This window comes from Haliotis rufescens, unplaced genomic scaffold, assembly GCF_023055435.1.
Source record: "Haliotis rufescens isolate VD_foot unplaced genomic scaffold, xgHalRufe1.0.p SCAF_32, whole genome shotgun sequence".
Lineage (NCBI taxonomy): Eukaryota > Metazoa > Mollusca > Gastropoda > Lepetellida > Haliotidae > Haliotis > Haliotis rufescens.
Window position 1 is genome coordinate 3,432,331 of NW_025964024.1, and position 16,119 is coordinate 3,448,449.

Sequence of the window (16,119 nt, forward strand, 5' to 3'; positions counted from 1 at the left end):
AGGCATGTGCCATCTTCCTGAAGCAGGCGTCCACCAGCCTGTATCAAGGCCCAGGCTAGTGGACGCTCTTGCCTTGGGAAGATGGGAATACCGTATTTCCTCTAGTAGACGCCGGGCCTCGGGCCTCTAATAGAAGCCGGGTCAATTGTTCAGTGCAAAAAATAGAAGCCGGGCCTCATATAAATAAATATTTCCATTTCGTGACGATTCGGGACATTAGTGGTCACAGTGAAATGGGGGTATTAATAGAAGCCGGGCCTCCAATAGACGCCGGGTCAAAGGCTTGTCCGAAATAAATAGAAGTCCGTGCGTCTAATAGAGGAAATACGGTATGCTTGCTATACATGTTAACAGATATTTTGAAGAGTTTCCACGGAGGAACTTAATTATGTACAGAAAGTATAACCTTTACACAATGCATATTATGGCTAAAGGCATCACTAATGCAGGGTACACTACTAAACATGTTTCAAGAGATAATCGTCCCTGGTTTGGGGAACGAAATGGGCCCATACATCCCTGCATAATTAATAGTGTCGACGGGATACAAAGTGTCTATATTCCCCGACTGGGATCCTGGCTGGACAAAGCTGGCTGCGGTACTAAATGTCGGAAGCAGATAGCCAACCCGCAACCAGACTGGTCTCCTGCCCTCATGCTTTTCCTCAGCTAGCTGGCATAGTATCGCGCGCAACAGAGGCAGGGGACCAGTCTAAGCAACAACGTGCCATTTGATGCAATAACGTCTCCCTACAGAAGGTCAAGGTCAGAGAAATGTACTTAGGCGGGCGTGATTTTAGTTTTATGCACATAGTTCACGAACAACTTCTGAAAACATCCCTGCATGAAAAGCTGCTTATCGTGAGTACGTTGAAAGTACTAGAGAGGTAACGTGAAATGGTTTGACGGAATATGTGTGTTTGTCGGAGATGAACGTAACAACATCACTGACGACAAAATGGCGAAACAGTTGAAACCTGTTCAACCTAAGCCGTTCTCTCGAGTAACAGAATATAGATCTAGTCCTGAACTCATTTTAGAAGTAGAGTCCGTTGCTGGTGACAGTGACAATGGAAGACATATGGACAGCATTTCCTCCGAATCTGTTATAGGGGAAGTGTATGAACCAGAAATGTATTATGATGACGCAGAGGAGGCTGGGGAATCGGAGTCGGAATCCGAGCCCGAACCGAACCCCATGGACACAACCGAATTCACAACTCCTGATCGCCCATTGAAGTTTACCGTCAAACTCCTACTTGACTGGTGTCAGAAAAACAACGTTAACGTCGATCTAAAAACTATAAAACCTGCCGCTCTTGATCAAATTCTGTGTCGATTTTATGTTGAAGTTCGGAGTAAGGTCGGTCAACGCTACTCGAGAAATACTATCGTTGCAATAAGATATGGTCTAAATAGGTATTTCGCAAACATGGTACCTCCAAGAAAGATGGACATTATTGAAGAAAAAACATTCAGGTATTCCAATGCAGTGTTCAAACGTGTTGTTAAAAGTGCCGCCAGAGAAAACCCAGACAGAACAAGCCCCCGAATGACGACTGAAGACCTGAGGAAAATTTACAATAGTGATGCAATAAGCCCCAATACCCCACTGACCCTTCTGCTCAAAGTGTGGTTTGAAATCAGCGTGTACTTTTCTAGGAAAAGATCCAAAGTCCAACGGGAAACCAAAACGTCAGACTTCATCTTTGACGTTGACAGCGACGGACGTCGTTATGTAACCGGGGCACTTAGAGACGAGGAACGTGACCGATGTCGGATGTATGAGAAGAAAGGTGATGAGATGTGCCCCATTTTATCCCTGGAGAGGCTTCTGACGAGAATCGACCCCAACTGTCAGTTTCTATTTCAGCGTCCACGACTGTCCATTCCCGACAGAAAAAGCGCATGGTATCACCCCGAGCGGATCGGCAGAAACTTCACTTCTCAGATGATGGGGAAGATAACCAAACTAGCCGAGCTTGATACGAAGTACACAAATGTTTCAATGAAGAAACTAGCACCCTGGTCGTTGGAGGAACTTGTTTTCCAACATAGGTATCAAGTCAGATCTGTACAAAACGCACAAGTTCAAGCTGTAGTTTCTTACGACACGTCATCTACAGGTGGACAAAGCTTTGTTCCCGCTGATAGATCCCTACCCCCAGCCGTACTCCCAGCTGATAGATCCCTACCCCCAGCCGTACTCCCAGGTGACTCAACCAAGTCAGTTGGCTGCAACACAGAGGAAGAGAGGGGAGCATTCCGTCCATACGTTAGACGGAAATCACAGACGAAATCAGACAGGAAAGGTCAGCATATTATGGGTAAATACCACTCCATATTATATATATCAGGTAATACTATCACAGAGAGTGAATGGGTTTGGTTTAATGCTGCCTTGAACAGTATTCCAGTTCTATCACGGCGTGTCAGCTTGGTGTGGGAGGAAAGCCAAAAGAGATGCAGGTCAAGACGTTTTCCACTTTGGTGAAACCCACAGGTATGGTGTGCTGTGAAACCTAGAATCATAGTCAGGGTGAACCGGGATTCGAAGTAGTTAATTGTCGTCCCTGCTACAATCCTGGTACCACATTATGCTAGTTGCGACTTATATATTTTACGCTGTGTCCGTGTCAGATTTGTGTATTCACTTACTGGCACAATATCACATTTTCAGGAGGCCCCGACCCCTTAGATGTGAGCACAGCTAAAGCCAAGATAAAGCGGGTGTTCCAGCGCCTTGTGTACTCGGACCTTGTCACTGTGGTTGACTGGCTCAAGAGAATTGATGTTCTCAAAGATACTTCAGGTAAGCCAACACGAACGTCAGGCACTGCCATGTCATTAAATAGAGGAATTTGTAAAATGAATTTATCACGTTTATGTGTATTATCAACCCGAAGTGATGCAGGTCTCAGACGTTTGCCACCTCGGTGAAACCCACGAGCACGGGTATGGTGCTGACAAACCTAAAAACATAATCGGGGCGAACCGGGATTCGAACCCACAACCATAGGTTTCTGGCCTGCCCAAGGGACGCAACTCTGCACAGCGACACTGGGCCACCGGTGCCCCCACAATGGGGAAAACAGTGTAAGAAAGTAAACGCTTAATTAAAAGTACGTATTTTGATGTCTTTATTAGTAGGTGGGGTGAAATTGGGTGTGTTGTGACTTGTTACGTGAAAGGTGGCTGACCTGCGAGAGTGCGAACGGAGGGGCGGTCTTGTGCAATCAAGGTGTAATTTGGGAGGTCATTTCCTCCAACAAGGGGGCGGTCGGGTAGCCTAGTGGTTAAAGCGTTCGCTCGTCACGCCGAAGACCCGGGTTCGATTCCCGACATGGGTACAATGTGTGAAGCCCATTTCTGGTGTCCCCCGCCGTGATATTGCTGGAATATTGCTAAAAGCGGCGTAAAACCATACTCACTCACTCACTCCTCCAACAAGACCATATATGTATGTTTATGGAGCATCTGTATATAAAGGCTCCGCCTCTGCTGTAGTTTCGTTTCAACTTTTGAAATTGATAGACAAGACAAAAGTGCAGATAAACCTTATTTACGTGCGCTTTCGATGTTTCTAATACGATATTTGCATTAACGATGTCACGATCTATCTGTATCTGCAAAGTTGTATATGTTACAGTCAGTGTGTAAAATATAATCATCCACTTTGTAAAATGGACCCGTGAAGAACCCATGCTTGCTGTTAAAGTTGCCTATGCTTGTCGTAAGAGGCGACTAACGGGATCGGGTGGTCAGGCTCGCTGACTTGGTTGATGCATGTCATCATATCCCAACTGCGTGGATCGATGCTCATGATGTCAATCACTGGGTTCATCTGGGTCGTCCTGTTTTTAGGTTACAGTACCATGTATGAAGCGGTCATTGATTAGTGTGATCCTTGGGTCACTGAACACCCACTTGACTATGATGAATGCTGGTATAATATTCTTCAATATCATTTGTCATTGCAGGGATAGTCTTTTGTCGTGAAAACTGTCTTAGGATAATGGAACAGCCACCGAGAGCCCGCAAGTTCACCCCACAACAAGTCCATTCCACCCAGCCATCGCAGTCGGCCCTCAACCCCTACATCCTGCCATCTCCTCTCTCACTGTCACAGTACTACATGAACAACGCTATCAACACGGCCACTACTGGCGCATCTCGACCGGCAGCCATCTTCTTTCCTCAATTCCCTCTCACGTCTCAGAACCAGACTACCATAAGCCTGGCATCACACGAGTCCTCTCTGCCAAGACATGCTACACCATTAGTGAATGCCCCTATTACACCCAGACCCACATGCGAGGAACATTTTCAGTATCAAACAGGGTCGTCTGCGAATGCGTTCAAAAGTGCCACGAATGACAAGCAGCTCGCCATAGCTCCAAGACGTGCCATCCCGGCAGCCACACCCAGTCACTCTTTTACCCAGGGTGCACAGCCCGCGACAGCGGACGACAGCTCTTCTGCCACACCCTACAGTCTTGTAGCCCAAGCAAGAAACTGCGTTCTATTGGGTCGTCAACTGCAGAGCAACGTGGATTCTAGTGACTACACCACAGCGGCAACATCGCCTCAGAAGAAACTTAAAATTTCCAATGTCACAGGTGAAAGTAAAGTTTGGAAGATTTTGTAAAACTTTCATCCGAGTTCAACTTGGAGAAATGTAGTCCACAGAGAAGACAAGACTGCCATATTCAGACTTTATCCAGAAATATACATCATGGCATACAGTCGGCTTTTGGTCAAACATATTGACTTTATACTTGAGGAATCATTGACGTTGTTTCAATGTTTACCTTACTGACTCATTCCAATTGAGATCATGTGCATTTCAAGTATTGAACTGAGAATTCCAACTTTCTATGAATGGTGTCCAAATTAAAATCATGTCAAATTAATACAGTTGAATTACAGACGCACGAAGGAAGCACAAAATACTCTAGAATATGATTTATATTAATAGATTGACTCACGAAACTAGTTCTACATAATCTACGTTCCACAAAAGTAGATGTGAGTGAGTTAGTTAAAATTAAACATCGCATCGGCATTGTTTCAACCATATAGCCACAGTAACTATAGCCGATGGTGACAAATGATATGTCTGTTATGTAGTCTAGTCTTTAGTCCGCCTGTTTTTTAACAGTCTGACTTGAACGTATCATTAGCATTTTCTTGAACAAAATATATAATAAACTGTCCGAAGGGTTAAGCCATACAGTACGTTTAGAGTATTAGTGTAATCCGATCCCATCGGAGTGTGTAGATACGTGGTTGGTTTTTCATTTTCACCTGCGGTTGTCTCCCCTTTCGGGTTTGCATGTTTGATTATTGCGGTTGCTCCCGTCGCTTCCTTCTTGGTAGTACTGCAAAGTTGTTTTATTGCATTTTGAAATAAAATCAATTACTGTATTTGTACTACGTGTCATTAATGCCTTATGGAATTATTATTGTCATTGAGCTGTTATACACTTTCGTTATTAGAGTGAGTGAGTTTGGTTTTACGCCGCTTTTAGCAATATTCCAGCAATATCACGGCGGGGGACACCAGAAATGGGCTTCACACATTGTACCCATGTCGGGAATCGAACCCGGGTCTTCAGCGTGACGAGCGAACGCTTTTACCACTAGGCTACCCGACCGCCCCTCGTTATTAGAAAAGGCAATTGACTAACACATGGGGATTCTGGGTAAGAATATTGGTCCCCAGCACCCAAGCTGTTCGTAAGTGTATCGGGTGGTCAGGCTCGCTGACTTGGTTAATGCATGTCATTGCATCCCAATTGCGTGGATCGATGCTCATGATGTCGGTCACTGGATTGTCTGGTCCAGACTCGATTATTTACAGACCGCCGTCATATAGCTGGAATATTGCTGAGTGCGGCGTTAAACAACAAACAAACAAACAAAAAACTCTAAGCGTTGATCATTCAGTTTACGTATGTGTGCTATAAACGTCTCTATAGTGTGGATCTGCTTATCTCTTGAGTTGTGCACGTATCTTGTCTATGTGACGCCATCCTGTGCATCACCGTGGTCTGTTAGCGTTGTTTATTTTACTCAACACAATATAATCACAATGTTGACAATTGTACACAGGCACACCTGTAATGACAGATAGCGTTTGATATACCTTTTACTGACCAAGCCACATGACACAACGCTAAACGGTGCTATTGCGCAATCACTATCACACACTAGGGGCGGTTAGTTAACACTGCTGTTATTTTTTCAATATATTTGAAAGACTGTTTGTAAAAATAACTGATTATATATATTGCTTGTATACTGCTGGCGCCATTAACATGTGGGTGAATGTTATTTGTACTACAGTCAATAGAACCAGGAGCACATGCTTGGCAGTCTGCAGCTTTGAACTCCGGATGTAAAGGTAAAATGGGATCGATCATTTATTGTTGGAGGGTGCTAATTTAGGAATCTGAATTCATAACCCCGCAGCTTAACACCGCCCACCCCCAGCCCCAGCCCCACCCCCTCTAGTAGTGCCAGCATCTCCCGTCTAACAATGCAAACCTTTTGTTTCTTTGCTTTAAATATATTAACAAAATTATTTCCTAATTTTCTAAGATCCTCCCCTAAATAAATATGGATGTTTCATTACTGGTGATCTTGCGTTCCTCACTCCATCCAAATTGTCCAGTCCCAAAGATAGCACAGCGTCTGTTGTGCCCTTAAACCTACAGTGGTCACTATATCCTTCACTATCGCATAATGTTTGACATGTTTCCCTTTGTCTCAAAATAAGACTACCACTTTAACCTCTGGTGATGTAGACGTGATATAGATGACCATTCAGCCCCGTGTGCTGAGTAAAGGACGAGAACTCAACAGATGTATGTAATATCTAGAACTGGTCAATGTCAAGAAACGAAAACAGTGAACAGCGTGTTACAGTTAGATAATATGTGCACGTAGGCAAGATGTTATAGGCTAAAGGATGAACGTGGGACAATCTTATCCCAAAATGACATCCAATATATTTTCGTTTTCCGATTCGCCCGCTAATAAACAAAAACAGTTTTTAAATTCTTACTTTTCTCAAAGGTAAAAATAGTTAGTAAAACCTTAACTTATTATAGGTTATCACGCAATTTGATGAAACGTAAATACATAACGATTTCTTTATCAAATAATGTTTTTTTTACGTACTGGATTTCTTTTGTACCTTTCGGATAAATGTGTGAGATACCTTCTGACTGACTTCCTAGACACATAGGACAAAGATGTTGGTTATTTGTTACTGATTAATAACTAGCTTCATTTCAAAGTACGCAGTAGAATTGGCGAGAGGTAACCCAGATATGACAAGACCGAGAGCATAAGGAAACGGATATTTCACTCTCACGGTCGTTTCCCAAAATAACTGAATTCGGTAGATAACTAGTCGTATCACACTCCTGATAATTCCCTTTGCGGCTGTTGGTTAACTTTAGTAACAGCTGTATATCAAACCTCTTGTTCTCATATATCGTGGAACATTCCGATAAGGCAGTATTCGACTGATAAATTCTCTGAAGTAGTCGACACGAGACCAGTTTATCATAACAGGCGCAGGAATATCCAGCGTTCCCTAACTCTTTATTGGATTCAAGCGATGTCCTTTATGTTAAAACAATAGATTCTGGAACTAAAGAAACAAATTCTTTTTTCTCGGTGAGCAAACTCTTGCGTTATAGAGTTGTCTTTCTTCCCATGTTTACCGACACCAGGTGGCTTCCGGTATCATGGCTGTCAATCATTGAATAAGATTGTGTTGATTATGACTTTAGTAGTGATGTTGTGTTTTCATGTTTAAGAAATGGACCCCACCAGCAAGGAAAGTGAAGAATCAACTAATGATGAGAAGAAGTCAGCGGTCGCGGGTTCAGATGTGCACCATGAGGCAGGAATCGGCGAAGAGAACGTGGAAGACGCTGATATTGATAACGAAGATCGTGATGATATTTACATGGTACCGGGCTCGAGTTCGGGAAACGGAGGGTCCGAAACCATGCATTCAAGCATGTTACGCATACCAACACCTGAAGAATCTAATTTTCTCATGGAAAATAAAAATACAAACAGGAAAACTGGTGCAGATATGAAAATTCTTGTTAGCTACTTAAAATCTTTGAATGAAAAGCGCCCACCAGAATGCATCCCACCTATAGAACTTGATAAATACCTGTCCTCCTTCTTCATGGTTGTAAGAAAGTTTGATGGAGCGGAGTATGAGCCCTGCAGCTTAAGGGCAATGCTGGCTAGCATTGAGCGGTACCTGAAACTAAAATGTTACCCAACATCTTTGACCAGAGATATTCACTTTGCAAAGACAAGAGCTGCCTTGAAGCTCAAGCAACAAATGTTGAAACAAATGGGTAAAGGTGTGAAGTCACAGATATCATCAACATCACATGTCATGGAACAGAGATTGTCACAGTTATGCAAATCTCAAGAATTTGGACCTTACACCCCTGTGTCAGTGCTATTTTCTCTGTGCTTTGTTTTTGTTGTGAATTTAAAAATGAGAAAAGCAACAGAACACAAGAAATTGTTGTGGGGAGACATAATGTTAGGAGTAGAAGAGGAGTCTGGGAGGGAATATCTTGCATTTTCTCCACAAATGCTGCACAGAACAGCAAACAGTCACTTGCGTCAAGCCCGGCAGATGATATGGAGCAAGCCGGAGATACCAGAACAGGATCCTGTAGCTTTGTACAAATTATATGCAGAAAAAAGACCTATTGCTGCCAATCACAGATACTCTCCATTTTACCTGGGTGTAAATGTGAATCAACCTGCCCCTGCTCAGTCATGGTATCGCCCTTGTGCTCTAGGTATGAACAAGCTTAATGAGATGGTGAGACAGATTCGTGACCTAACAGGAATGGCTGCCCAAGTTGCCCCGTCAGAGGGTACTGCTGTTGTAACAGGTGATGGAGACTCAAACTGTGACTCTACAAATGCCTCATCAGTTGATAATGACGAGGGAGAATTGAACACAAGCCAGAATGACAGCTACAGTCGACAAGACAGTAAGGTGTCTGATGTTCTGGCATACCATGTGATTGCACAACCAGATTCTGAACTGGACTCTAGTGATAGCCTGTCCCATCAGTCCCTCTCATTTAATGAAGAAATAGTAGATGATGTTGCTGACCAACAGGACAACTGCCATGGAACTGTGTCAGGATACTCCACTGATGATAACATTGCTAACGGTAAGTTATTTTCTCTTCTTCCATGTACATGTGATATAACCACTCATGTTTGTTGTAATATTTTGCATTGTTTTAGATAGTATCAGGCACAAATGCATTAACACTAGTAATGACTTTCAACTTTAGGCTATGTTATTATGGTAAGTAGATTAGGATACTGTTTGCATGCAAACCATGCTAACCAATGCTAAGAGGGTTTGCATACTTTCCATATATTTTTCAGAATTATGTAAATATTGGGAACACATAAACATGATAATGATGAGCATTTTAAGAAAGTATCTAAACATGTTAGTAGCCTACATTGTTGAACACAGTTCAGACTGTTCCAAGTTGAATTATTGCCGCATAAACATGGACCATAATCTCAAGTGATCCAGGGGTATCCCATTGGTTCACAGCTCAGAATAGTAGTTTCCGTATTCGACGTAATAAGCGCCCAGGGCGTACTCAAAATTAGAAATAGTGGGCTCTTATTAGTATATTATTTTGGTGAAAAAAACAGAGTTGAAAGATCATAAATTTCATGGTTTATGCTGACAGCCTGAAATGATTAAATTGTATACGACAGATATATTATTCCAGAATTTAATTGCCCATAATTAAGGGTGCATATAACACACGAGTGTGTATTATACACAAATAAATAAGTCTTGTGTACATTGATCAATCGGAAGGTGTGCTAATTGGGATTGATAGCCAATATATTAGCAAATATCGCCATGGGCGCTTATTAGAGCGGGGCACTTATTACGTCGAATACAGTACATGCAGTATGTACAGAAAAATAAATTTACTTTTGGATAAGACAACCAGTCCGTATAGATTGTTACTAGTCTCTGACCAATGGACTAGTGGTTGTAATCTGTGTGATTTTATGCAGCTAGCATGACTTGTTACCCGACTTTCCGTACCCATGGAGAATTGTACCAAGCGAAAATAATTCAAAATGGCTAACCCGTACCTAATATTCTCGTCAGATTTGTACATGTATCATGATGTATTGGAGCATTTGTACTTTATCATGTTTATTTGGCTGACTCATACCCAAATTTGGAAGACCCTTACCGAATTTTGGATGACTCGTACCCGTTTATCTTTTGAAGCAATGTTTCCAAAACGGGATTGCCTTAACCGGTATAGACTATAAAAAAAAATTTTAAAATATGTTTGTAATTGCTTTTTCTGCAGTAAATTCTCATATATTCTCATCTGCAAGTTCATCATGTTCATAGCAATTTATTCATAGCTCTATTACATTTCCAAAATTCAATCATTTTACATTTCAAATATTCACTGATTTCACATTTCCATTCCAACATTTATTCATTATACATTTCAAACATTCATTCATTAGTTGGTGAATGAACGATCAGTCAATCAACTCAATGCAAAGTGACAATGAATGACTTCTAAACAATCATTTTACCTCTTTAATATACCAGTAACATTAGGATTAAATAGATTTGAGTTAACTCAGTTGGCTGTGGTGGCATGTTGTTGATTTACCGTAGTATGTAAACTATCAAGGTCTTGGAAGCCGGACGGTGTAACAAAAAGTTTACACAGCTGCTGATCATGTGATTGGAGTCCTCATGTGTTCTTGTTATGAAACCAAAACAATCAATGTCTTAGTAGCTGAAAACATGATTAATGTTTCATGTTTCAAACCATATATTTTTTCATTGGGTACAGATTCTCTTTTTTGGGTATGGGTCATCTAGCTCAAATGGTTCAAAGCTGTATGTTACCTTGGTTTCTCTCTGTTTTAATTGAAAGTAACACAAATCATCAATAAACTTTTATATCATGTATATATCTGTTCTGACACAGATGCATTGATTTTAATACCCCCAAACTAAAAGGGCGTGGTTATATAGTAGGGGTGAATAAATACGTCGGTCCACCGGTGCATCATGAGTTTTCATGTGATGAAACATTTTTGTCAGTCGGATATCGCAGAATGTGTTGTAATTAGCGTTTTAACATGTTTAAGTTCACTACTAAAAATAGCCACAACGAACATGTGTCTACAGCAAACTTATACTTTTGAACCTGCTCATTTGATACACATCGTGTCTTGACCTATGTATCATGATACGTATCATATCATGACCTTGCTGTATCGTTACACCCCTAGTAAATAGTTATTCCAAGGAATTCTGTCCGTCCTTCCAAGGACATTTTTTGTGCGACCTATAACTTGAAAACTACTAAATAGATTCTTTTCACTTGGTGAACACTTTTTATACCTATATGAAAGGTGCAATGCAAAGTTTGATTTCAGTGTTTGGATTTTCTGAAAAAATACAGCTTTTTTTCATTTATTTTGCTTAGAATGTTTTTACTTAAACATTTGTGCAATGTATCACTTGAAAACTACTACATGGATTCTTTTCAAATTTAGGGAACAGTGTCTATACCAATATAAGAGGTGCAGTGCATAGTTTAATTTTAATATGTGTATTTGCTGAAAAAGTATGATTTTTTTCATGATTTGAACGTAGTATATTATTTTACTTAAACATTTGTGTGGCCTCTTACTTGAAAACAACTTCATGGATTCTTTCCCAATTTGGGGTACAGTTTCTATACTGAAAGAGAGGGCCAGTGCAAAGTTTGTTTTCAATAAGAAATCTTTTTGCCTTTTTTATGTTTTGAACTTAGAAATATGTTGGACTTGGAAGTTTCTGCTAGCCATATATGTCTTGCAGTCTGATCTGTGATATGCACAGTTCGTTTGCCCGACGTGGGTACAATGTGTGAAGCCGTGATATTACTGGAATATTACTAAAAGTGGCGTGAAACCATACTCACTCACTCACTCACTCACTCACTCACTCACTCACTCACTCACTCACTCACTCACTCACTCACTCACTCACTCACTCACTCACTCACTCACTCACAGTTCGTTTGCGATGAGCACATAAATTTGCTTTTTCAGAATTATTTTCCACTTTATATAATAACTATTTTAGTGTCCGTGGAATCTGTATACCAGTTTTGTTTTTCTTGCCTAATAATTCTAATAATATACAATTATGTGAGCTGTAGCCGTGTATAGTGCCAGTGCTATCCCATAGATATTCGTCAGTGAGGACATAAAATAAAACATGAAAGATTCTTAGGTTGTTCGTGTACATTGTTGTAAGTTGTAATGTTCAAGTCTGTTATAAAAATGGTCAAAATAGCGACTTTGTACGGGTCATCTGATTGCTTGCTCTGTTTAATATAATCATGATAATGATGTGATGTTATAATAGGCAGTGTTAGAATTTATATAGGGATCCTTCCCTGGGTTTGTTGTTAGACTATTGAAGAATCTAAGGACCATCTGAGACTTTAGTTTAGACATTACGGTAATCATCGTAGGATGGTCATTGTAATGGAAAGGACACCTTGATGTTTATTCTTACTTTTTAACACTGGATATGTTTTCTTTTCTTTCAGAACCTCACCATTCAGAGCACACTGATGATATTGATTTAGCTACAGCTAAACATCAGCTCTCTGGGATTTTGCAAAGGATGGATATTTTGGATCTGGTAGCGTTTGACCAGTGGTTGAAGAAAATGAAGATTGGTCGCGACACTGCAACAGGTACTGTTTGGTTTTATGTCATCAATCTAGTATATCTTCACAGGTTGCTTGACTCAAAGCAAGTTCATGTGCATATTATTCTCACAACCCTGCATTCTGATTACCGTATTCGAGGTAATAAGCGCCCAGGGCGCTCTCAAAATTAGAAATCGGGGGCTCTTATTAGAATATTATTTTGGTGAAAAACACAGAGTTGAAAGATAAATTTCGTGGTTTATGTTGACCGCCTGAAATGTTTATGTACGACAGATATATTTTTCCAGAATTTCATTGCCAATAATAAAGGGTGCATATAATACACGAGTGCGTATTATACGCGAATAGGAGAAGGAAGGGGTATGTACTATAAGGGAATAGGGTTCGGAAGAGGTGCTAATTGGGATTGTTCACTAGCCAATATATTAGCAAATCTCGCCGTGGGCGCTTATTAGAGCGGGGCGCTTGTTACGTCGAATACGGTATATGTCAGCGATAGAAATTGGCACTAGTCCTATAGTTCCTGTCAAACTACCCAATAGTTTAGTTATCATAAGGACAAGTAGAAATTTGCCATTTTTAAGGGTTTTGCTATACGTTATTATAAGGACTAGTGGACGAAATATGTTAGTTTTTATAGCTGTGTGTAATACACATACCTTGTGAAGTTGTCATGGCTAATATCTACCCTCAGTACTATACTGCATGGTATACTGCTATACGCTTTTCAAACAATACATATTGCATTATTTTACCTGTGTTCCGGTATATTGGGTAAAAAAATTATTACAACTCCTGTATTATCATGATTATTTGTATTATCATGATTATTTGTATCGTTTAACCTTAATTCTAAACAGAAATTCATTCACAAATTATGTTTCCCTTTGACATGAACTGACAAAATGGCGGAAACGCGGAAGTGATTTTCCCTCACATTCTTATCTCCCCTGTATCTATGACTACAAAATGGTGGCGTCTGACCATGTTGACTTTTGACATTGTAATATTAATTTTAGAAGGTACAAAATAGGATCTGCGTGTACGATCGGTGTCAGATCGATCACAGTATATTGCAATACAATTGTTTTGCCAATACACAGCCCTAATCAACAGCTAATCTTGTATTTACAGGTGAGATAGTCTGCCGAGAGGATGGACGAGGGATGCAGAGTGTCAGTCAACTGCTGTCCCGCAAGAGAAGTCATGATTCTGATGTCCTTGACCTTAGCCCAGACAAGACTAAGTTAGAAAGTCTGCAAGAGTCAACCAATATCACCCTCAACATCTCCCTCACCCCACAGGCTCTCCTGGGTGGGGGACCAGTCACAGTCACCGCCCACACTTCCAGGGCGCCTCCCGTCACAGACATCCCTGACGATGGCCCAGCCCAGAACAAGAATCAAGACAAAATACCACCCACAAAATCCAGCACTCCATCTGGGATAGCCAAGTCAGTGTATCCTATTCACATCATCCCCAACGCCACATCCGAAAGCAGTACAACGAAATATTCACGTCTTTCACCAGGTGTGACCAAAAGAGAAGGACTATATTCTTACAGCAGCATCGCAGCACGGGGAGGATCGAGTTACCTGAGACAGTTGACTTCTGGACACGGGACCGCTGTGTCCAGTAACTCTGGCCGCCCAGCCACCTCCACCCACCACTCCACACTCTCGCACAGATCTGAACCTTCCATAGTCAAGACAGTGCTGCAGCAAACCCTTCGCCCCGCATCCAAGGCAGATTTCTCTCATTACTTGTCTAGATCCATGTATCACCATCCTACCAGCAGTAGCCTCACCAATGGGCATTCAGCTATTATACCAGAACCAGGTTCGGGACCAGTCTTCCCCAAGCCTGAACCAGTTTGAACGAAAGTCACAACTATCATGTCTAGTCCTGATGCCACCTACTCATAAATATTCGTCATTTGCTCATCTGTAACCAAAAGTATCATTTGAAGAGTTAACACCCAACGATTTTTTCATATTTATATAAAGATATTATTGTTGACCCAGTGATATACATGTACACATGATGTAGGGCAGTAGTTGTGGTGGATCTTGGAGGGTGGGTGGATCTTGTAGGATGGGTGGATCTTATAGGTCAGGTGGATCTTGCTGGGTGGGTAATTATTAGCGTTGGTGGAAGTGATCTTGTCCATAATGCATTTATTCTGTATACAGGGACTACACGGACACATACTTAGATCTGCAGTTAGTTTGTTTATGATGATGAGGATAGAGATGAGTGTTGTTCATTTCATGCGGCTTATGAATCTTACAATATCAAACATTTATCTGTTCTGTGATAAGAATCATGTTAGTTGAGTACATCACGCAGATTGAAGAACATTGTTCAGTTACTGTTTGGGGTCAAATGATTTGTAAATGTATTTGATTGCTCACATGTCATTCCACTTAAGGTGCACAGTAGATGAAGCTATATCTAAACCAAATGTATGCTGATAAGATCACTTTGTACAACTTCCAAAATAAGTGCTCTTGGCACTTACAAAGACTGCACAGGGGTGCTTATCAAGTAACAGCGTTCCCGTATACTGGTAATTACCAGTTTTTTACCCTTTAAAATTAGGCTTGACCCAGTAATTCATGGGACTGCCAGTCCCTGTGGGCCAGTAAATAAAGTACCATATAAATCTTGTTGAACAAAACATCGGTGATATTCATACAAGTACCTTCTGTTTGTTACCATCAGGGTTTCCCCTGGTCTTTTTCTAGGTTAAATATCCATTTGTAGCGACTTCATCTCGAAATATTTTCTAAAAAAAGAAGAGAAAATTAAATTGTGACTGAAGTTTGTGTGAATGACATACGGATCTAAGTTACTTCAGAGATGACATCTTTGCACTGAACATGATGTTGAATGAATTAAAAACAAATAATTTTCCTACGTTACTTTATTTGTTGAAAGTTGGCACTGGTAAAAATTAGGGGGGACTGGTAATTTTTAGAGTCGCCAGTCCACAAGGACTGGCAGTTTCAAAAGCCAACGGGAACACTGAGTAAAATTTGCTGTCAGACATCAAGCAGTTCTCAAACATTGATGAAACAAAACCTATTATGATAATAGCTACTTGCCAGTTACATACCACTTCTACACTGCTGTGTTTGTAAAAAATCTGGTACTGGAGGGGAAAACGGAACTAAGGAAAATATTTCAGTATATTTTTAGCTCACCTGGCTGAAAGTCAAGTGAGCCTAGATAGTGGCCTGTTTGTCCATCATGCATCGTGAACATCCCCTCAACCACTAGGCCATAGCTTAAGCTGCACGCC

At 41.0% G+C, this 16,119-nt stretch overlaps 2 protein-coding genes across 3 annotated transcripts; both read left to right on the plus strand.

Moving 5' to 3' along the window:
* Nucleotides 1–730: 730 nt before the first annotated feature.
* On the plus strand, nt 731–5,433 carry LOC124116630. 2 transcript variants are annotated; one of them, XM_046478040.2, is made up of 3 exons: nt 731–2,327; nt 2,681–2,812; nt 3,981–5,433. In XM_046478040.2, the coding sequence occupies exons 1-3, from the start codon at nt 959–961 to the stop codon at nt 4,646–4,648; spliced, it is 2,169 nt and encodes a 722-aa protein (XP_046333996.2). In that variant the 5' UTR covers nt 731–958; the 3' UTR covers nt 4,649–5,433. The 2 variants fall into 2 exon arrangements, with proteins under 2 accessions (XP_046333996.2, XP_046333998.2); XM_046478042.2 differs by having other exon boundaries at nt 731–2,312.
* Nucleotides 5,434–7,725: 2,292 nt separating this feature from the next.
* On the plus strand, nt 7,726–15,601 carry LOC124116631. Its single transcript, XM_046478043.2, has 3 exons — nt 7,726–9,236; nt 12,690–12,839; nt 13,950–15,601. The coding sequence occupies exons 1-3, from the start codon at nt 7,835–7,837 to the stop codon at nt 14,690–14,692; spliced, it is 2,295 nt and encodes a 764-aa protein (XP_046333999.1). The 5' UTR covers nt 7,726–7,834; the 3' UTR covers nt 14,693–15,601.
* Nucleotides 15,602–16,119: the final 518 nt, after the last annotated feature.

Excerpts from the sequence above, each read along its gene's own strand:
- LOC124116630 (XM_046478040.2), top strand. The coding sequence starts at position 959 with ATGGCGAAACAGTTGAAACCTGTTCAACCTAAGCCGTTCTCTCGAGTA. Across the intron at positions 2,328-2,680 it reads GAAAGGTCAGCATATTATGG|GAGGCCCCGACCCCTTAGAT; the intron begins GTAAATACCACT and ends TCACATTTTCAG. Across the intron at positions 2,813-3,980 it reads TGTTCTCAAAGATACTTCAG|GGATAGTCTTTTGTCGTGAA; the intron begins GTAAGCCAACAC and ends TTGTCATTGCAG.
- LOC124116631 (XM_046478043.2), top strand. The coding sequence starts at position 7,835 with ATGGACCCCACCAGCAAGGAAAGTGAAGAATCAACTAATGATGAGAAG. Across the intron at positions 9,237-12,689 it reads TGATGATAACATTGCTAACG|AACCTCACCATTCAGAGCAC; the intron begins GTAAGTTATTTT and ends CTTTTCTTTCAG. Across the intron at positions 12,840-13,949 it reads TGGTCGCGACACTGCAACAG|GTGAGATAGTCTGCCGAGAG; the intron begins GTACTGTTTGGT and ends TTGTATTTACAG.